Source organism: Microplitis mediator, chromosome 6 (genome assembly GCF_029852145.1).
Source record: "Microplitis mediator isolate UGA2020A chromosome 6, iyMicMedi2.1, whole genome shotgun sequence".
Classification (NCBI taxonomy): Eukaryota; Metazoa; Arthropoda; class Insecta; order Hymenoptera; family Braconidae; genus Microplitis; species Microplitis mediator.
The window spans coordinates 12,268,660-12,276,128 of record NC_079974.1 but is presented as its reverse complement, the minus strand read 5'-3'; the positions used below and the strand labels follow the sequence as shown (position 1 = coordinate 12,276,128).

Genomic DNA, 7,469 nt, shown 5'->3' with positions numbered 1-7,469 from the left:
TTTCAAACCTTTTCATTTATAAACCCAGGAAAAATACTCAAATTCAGTCATTACCGCCGCAACTAAAACCCTTGTCGGATCTATCCGCGAGTAAAATTCCAAAGTTCGTTCTCGTGACGCTCCACAGCCGAGGCAACCGGGGGTCCTAGATCGATAATCGGAATTTAATTTTCTTTACTTCTGTAATTAAAACCATCGGATCCATCCGCGAGTAAGACTCACTGAGTTGATTTCAAAATTCGCTCTCGTGATGCTCTACGCCGAGGCAATCAGAGGTTCTAGACCGATAACCGAGTTTCGATTCTTTTATTTTAAATTAAAATTTCGCGACTTAAAACTTTATTTTTAAAACCTTTCCTCGTAAGGTCCTTCGCCTAGGCATCTGGACTCCTAGGTTGGATACCTAAGATAAAATCTTTTGAGTTCGCATTAAGATTAATTAAACTCCTTCACGTGACGTCCACTGCCTAGGCAATCGGAGTCCTTGTTCGGAAATAATTAATCCTTTAATAAAACCCTTGAAGGAAATATATATATTTATATATATATATCATCATAAATTCACTCGACAGCAAAGCCGGCCTTTCGGCTCAGCGTGCAGTGCGTTCGTGTGAATAGATTCAACCTGTGAATCTCGATTAAAACTGTCAGAAAATATTGTAAACTCCTGTGTACACAAATTCAAATTGGTGAATTTGGAGTGAGTGTGAGTGCAGGTACATCAACCCTTCTGGGTAAGTCTAAAATTATAATATTTACATGTAAGATTCAACCTGTCAATATACTACACATGTTTTTCTTTTTATACATTCGTCTTTTCATTTACTGTCTTTTTTCTCCAGCATTTAAGTGCTAGTAATTTAAGTCATAGTAAACCCTAAGTAAGACGGAGAAAGAACACGGTCTTCTCGAGGGCCCATATTCACCGACCCAATATCCCTCTCGCTCAAAAATCCCGGACCTACTCTAACGCCACGCAGGTCATTGAACGGGACGGTCTATAGTACATCCGCTCGGTACAAATAGAAAAACAAGTTATAAAACGATAAGAAATTAAAACATTCTTATATCAGCCGCGTGACGCCAATTCCTTGGTTGGATGACAGAATAAAATAATTTCATATTATAACTTATAATTTAATGATCGGTACCCAATCACTCATAAGTTCTCACACTAACCACGTGACGGTTCAATCGAACTCCTTGGCTGAGTTATAGAACGAGATAATTCGGTATTCCAATATCAAATAATAAATAAAATAACCCTTTCGCCCGTCGCCTTCACTCACTCCGATCGTGACAACTAAAAATTCAGCGTACTTCGAAGTAGAGCGCATACTCTTCGGCAAAAAGAAGAAAAAGTAAAAAATCTGTCTATCGGTTGACCCTGCGGGCCAGTCCTAAAACTTCTCGCTGTTTTCGAGCTCGTTTGTAAGCCATTGTTTTCGAAAAAAACCATTTTTTAGCTTTTTTTTTCTCCCACGATAGTGCTGATTAGATTTTGGAATTGATCGATCGAGCCATATCTGAAAAATTCGAGAAAAACTGAAAAAAATTTTTTTTTTTTTTTGTAATTCTTCTATATCTTAGAATCCATTTGATCGATCGATTTGAAATTTTCAGACAAGTTGACGGCCAACAAACTATCTCGATTGCCACCAAAATCATCTCAATCGGTCGATTCATTAAAAAAATATCAAGAGTTCACACACACACACACACACACACACACACACACACACACACACACACACACACACACACACACACACACACACACACACACACACGCACACACACACACATACAGACACTCGGACATCTTTCTGAAAGTGAAATCTTGATGAAAACTCGATTTTCGAAAATCGGGGTGAAACCAATAACTTCCCGAATTTTTGAAAATTAACAATTTTCTTAGCGGAAAGTTAAAAAACACAAACTTTACAGGTAAAATATGCGTATAATTTTTACCAAACGTTTATTTCGGCGTCCACAAGCAAACGACGACGTTTTTATTCTCGCTCTCAGTACAATTAGATTTTGCAATTATATCAGATTAATTACGTCCGTGGTGCGAAAAATTTCAGGTATTTCGAAACTAGAATGCATATTGATTGGCGAAGATGAGAAAAAGTAAAAAAAAAACACATTTAATAGGAGAAAAATTCGTATAATTTTACTTGCCGTTTTTTTCGACGCTTACAATAAAACGACAACGTTTTTTTTCATGCCTTAGAAAATTTGATGTTCCAATTTTTTCGCATAAATGACGTCCGTGTTGCCGAAAAATCCAGATATTTTAAAGCTAGACTGCAGCATTTATTGGCAAGAATAAGAAAAAGTAAATAAACAAAAATTAAACAGAAAAAAATTCTTATAACTTCTAGCCGACGTTTTTTTCGGCGCTTGCAATAAATTGACGGCGGCTCATTTTCTGTCCTCGCCAATTTGATGTTCCAATATTGTTGGGAAAATGACATTCGTCGTTCCGGGTCCGGGTATTTTAAAGCTAGATTGCACATTTATGGGCAAGGATAAGACAAAGTAATAAAACAAAAATTTAACAGATACAAGAGTAGTAAAATTTTTAGCCGACGTTTTTTTCGACGCTTACAACAAAACGACGAAGTTTTCTTTTGCCCTCGATAATTTGATCTTTAAATTTTTTTGAATTAATTAAGTTCCCGATATTGGAAATTCCGCGTATCTCAGAAGAAGATTACACATTTATTGACAAGAATAAGGAAGAGAAACAAAAATTTTACATATGATATGTGTTTAATTACTTAATAACTAGTTAATTATTAAGAGCAAGGATGAGAGGATCTGGTGTGTGTGAATAGGCGTGCAGTGAATAAATTTATTTAACACTGAGAATTTCAATAATAAACACTATAAATATTTTATTTACAATATATACACTGGATGAGATTTATTTTAGATGAGAATTGTATTTAATTTATATGATAAGTGTTTAATTTATATTAATTTCACTCGCGATCAACACGTGGCCAAGATGGCGTCAAGGCGCGAAAAGTGCCGGTACACGAGGTGAGATTAATTTATGCAAATTATCACTGAGAATATAAATGAGAGCAAAAATAATGCAACAAATAATTACTATGAATTATTATGAGATGAAAGCAATGAGAACTTTTATGAGAACGCAAAGGATTCAGATCTTACGAGACGATTTACGAGAGCACGAGGCGTCAGCCATGAAATCACTGTTACTATATGAGTGAGAGAGAGCGTTGAAGAGAGAGTGAGACAGCGCATCCGTCTTCTTCATCCCCACTCTAGCGGTCCCTTGAATGAGAATGCGACTAGCGGAGCCGCCTATAGTTGATGACTGACCGGTAATGCAGGTGATAAGATATCGACGGTGAGAATTGCATAGCTGAGCGCGGGAGATTTGAACATTCTCCCCGCCTTCTCCTACTCGTTGGAGAAGTGAGACAGTTTATGAGAATCTTCCGTGGTCGATGAGATGGGCAATAGCACTAGTTTGCTGATTGGCCGTTTGAGGGTTGATGATGCAGTTTTGAGAGTGACCACTCTGATGAGACCGTCGGCACCTGGATGAAGTTGGATGACACGGGCGAGCGGCCATTTTGTAGGTGGATACCGCTCGTCTGAGAGCAAAACAAGTGATCCAACAGTGATGTCGTGATGAGAGGTGTTCCATTTTGAGATAGATTGATGAGATTGTAAACATTCTGTGGACCACCGGTCCCAGAAATGTTGTAAGCGTTCTTGAATATGTTGCAGATGAGATAATCTTGAGGTTGCGATTGATGTGAGATTAGGTTCCGGAATCGTATTGATGGCAGCACCTCGGATGAAATGTCCGGGCGTGAGGGCAGTGAGATCGTCCGGATCCTCTGAGAGTGCGCTGAGAGGACGAGAATTGAGAACTGCTTCAACTTGGATGAGAAAAGTTGAGAAATCTTCGTAGGTGAGAAGTGTGTCAGCAATGGTTCGCTGAAGATGATATTTTATTGATTTTACTGCAGCCTCCCATTTTCCTCCCATATGAGGAGCCCCAGGTGGGTTGAAAGACCACTGGGTTCCATCATTGGCGAGATGCTGCTGTAGATGAGATGATTCCTTGAGAGCGCCGGTGAGAAGTTGCTTGAGAATGAGATCAGCACCCTTGAAGTTTGTTCCACAGTCACTTCGCAGAGTGCGGCAAATTCCCCGTCTGCTAGTGAAACGGCGGAATGCCTTGAGAAAGCCTTCACTGGAGTAGTCAGTGACAACCTCCAAATGAACGGCTGATGTTGAGAGGCAGACAAAGACAGCGATCCAGCCCTTATAGCATCTGGTACCGCGTCCTTGAAAGAACTTCAGAGACACTGGACCGGAGTAATCGACTCCAGTGTTCTCGAAGACGAGAGATGGTGAGACCCGATGAGATGGAAGTTGACCCATGAGCTGTTGAGATCTGACTCCCCGCATTCGTGCGCAGGTGAGGCAGCGATGTATGAAGTTTTTAATTGGAGCTCGTCCACCAATTATCCAACACTTCTTGCGAACATGAGATAAGGTAAGCTGGGTACCTCCGTGCAAGGTGCGTAGATGAGAGTCTGAGATGATGAGACGTGAGAGCATACAATCCTTAGGAAGGATTGCTGGATGCTTGCTGTCAGCATCCAATGCTGAATTTTGAAGACGTCCACCGACTCGGATTACACCAGCTTGGTCGATGAATGCGGTGAGACGGGTGAAAGAGTGAGATTTCTTGAGAATGGTACCTTGAGATAATACTGAGATTTCTGATGAGAAATATTCCTGCTGTGTTGATTTGATCCAATGAATGAGAGATGATTGTAATTCAGCAGGTGTGAGAGGTGAGATGCTGAGAGATGAACCAGGTACTTTCTTAAAACATGAGATTGCTCTGAATACTGTTGCCGTACGCCGTAGTAGAGCTGTGAGTGTAGTCCATGAGTGAATGAGAGATGATAGTGGCATGAGAGGTGGACTAGTTGAGACATGAGACTTGCAGGGTCTCATTTCTGAGGTTACTTGCTCTGGTTCATCTGCTGCTGAGCTGAGAACATGATGAGATGGCCATTGAGAGGGAGGATCAGCTAGCCAGCTGGGTCCTGACCACCATAACTGATGGTTGATGAGCTGAGATGCTGTTAGACCCCTGGATGCACAGTCAGCAGGGTTCTGTTTTCCTGAGATGTATCCCCAGTGTGCATCTGGAGAATGTTGCTGGATCGCTTCAACTCGATTCTTGACGAATTCTTTCCATCTTGTTGGTTCACTGGTAACCCAAGCAAGTGTTGTTGATGAGTCGGTCCACAAGTAAGTTGGAACATGAGATAATTGAAGCGTAGATGAAACATGAGAAGCCAGTTTTGAGAGCAATAATGCAGCTGAGAGTTCAAGTCGAGGAATTGTGAGACGTTTGAGTGGTGCGACTTTAGTTTTAGAGCAGATGAGAGAGATGCTAGTCTGTTCGCCAGGTTGACAGACTCTGAGATACATCACAGCAGACATTGCAGCTTGAGATGCGTCAGAAAACCCGTGAATCTCGATGCCAGATGTATTGGGGATGAGATTGATCCATCGAGGAATTCTGAGATGAGACAGTTGAGGTAATTCATCGCGGAAAGTTGTCCATCGATGAACTAGCTCTGGTGAGAGAGAATCATCCCAGTCAACCTTTTGTAGCCAAAGGTCCTGGATGATGATCTTTGCCTTTACGATTACTGGTGAGATTAAACCCAGAGGGTCAAATAGCTGAGCAGCCTCTGAGGTGATGGTGCGCTTGGTGATGCTGAGAGTATGAGAAGTCTTGCCTGTGAATGTGAGAACGTCTTCTTGACAATTCCATGAGAGACCCAAGATCTTTGAGATGTTGTCTGAGAATGAATGAGAATCTTCTGGACTGAGTGATGATGAGATTTTGCTGAACTGAGGGTGGTTGCTCTTCCATTTAGCTAGTGGAAAGCAACCTAAATTGCAAAGCGCTTCGACATTATTTGCAATGTCGTTGAGATCGCTGAGATTGTCGGCACCGCCGCCGATGTCGTCGACGTAGCTGCCCTTTTGAAAGGGTTCCACTGCTAGTGGATATTGAGACCCTTCGTCGATGAGAAGTTGTTTGAGAGCTCGGCCAGCAAGATATGGTGCTGGTCGAGTGCCATATGTGACGGTGTTGAGTTGATAAGCTACAGTGAGACCATTTTCAGTCCAGAGAATGCGCTGATAATCCCTGTCATCAGGGTGAATGAGAACTTGACGAAACATCTTCACGATGTCCGTCAAAAAGATGAATCTGTGACTTCTGAGGTACAGCAGTACATCACAGATCTTTGATTGCAGGCTTGGGCCGATATGTAGGTGATCGTTGAGAGAACTGGCTGATGATGTCTTGCTTGAACCATTGAACACGACCCTCAACTTGGTAGTTTCGCTGTCCTCGCGCATAACGCAATGATGAGGTAAGTAATATACATGAGATGGTTCAGGCGATGATGATGAGACTCGAGTCATGTGTCCAAGTGATTCATACTCGTTGAGAAAGGTGGTATATTGCCCTTGAAGTTCAGGGTTTTGAGAAAGACGCTTCATGAGACGGTTGAGACAGCGCTGCGCAATATGACGAGATTCACCTAGCTTCTGAAATGATGATTTGAATGGTAAACGGACGATGTATCGTCCTGATGCATCTCGAGAATGAGTGGTTAGGAAGTGAGCTTCACACTCAGCTTCCTCGACTGTGAGAGTTTCGTTGCAGGATTCTGGAACTTCTTCAAGTTCCCAGAACTTGGTGAGAGAGTCGTGCAGTTGAGCATTTGAGATGATATGATGAGACAGGCTAGGTGAATGATGAGATTGTTCATGGACTGGGCCGAGAATCGTCCAGCCGAGCATGGTTTGCATGGCAATAGGTTCTGAAGAACTTCCTGCTCTGAGACCAGGTCGTATGATTTGACCATAGAAGTCTGCGCCGATGAGAAGGTCAATGGTGCCAGATTTGTAGAAGTCTGGATCGGCGAGTTCTAGATCCGTAATATGAGACCATTGCGTTGGTGAGATTGAGACTGATGGTATCTGCGCTGTGATTTTCTTGAGAATGTGTGCGTTGAGGTATGCGTGTTCTGATGAGATGGTAGACTGCAGTGTGAATGAGACCATGCCTGAGGTTTTCCCTGATGAGACATTGCCAACTCCTTGCAAAGGTATGTTGCATGGCTGAGAGATGAGACTGCAAGTGCGAACAGCAGCTTGAGAAATCAGAGTAAGTTCTGATCCAGGATCAATGAGAACTCTGATTCGATGAGACGAGCCTGATTGATGAGAGATGAGAGCATGTGCGGTTGCCAGCAGCACTATCGGTCGAGATGTCACATGCTTGTGATCTGGAGCACGGCTGATGGCAGATGAGATGAAAGCTGCTGCTTGAGAATAGCAAAATTGTTATTGTTGAGAAGTTTGCTGCTGAGCTT

General features: G+C 42.2%; 1 protein-coding gene across 1 annotated transcript; it reads right to left on the bottom strand.

Annotated features, from left to right (window-relative positions):
• Positions 1 to 3,438: 3,438 nt before the first annotated feature.
• Positions 3,439 to 7,158, bottom strand: LOC130670523 (uncharacterized). Its single transcript, XM_057473937.1, has one exon. The coding sequence runs from the start codon at positions 7,156 to 7,158 to the stop codon at positions 3,439 to 3,441; it is 3,720 nt and encodes a 1,239-aa protein (XP_057329920.1).
• Between the last annotated feature and the right edge of the window lie 311 nt (positions 7,159 to 7,469).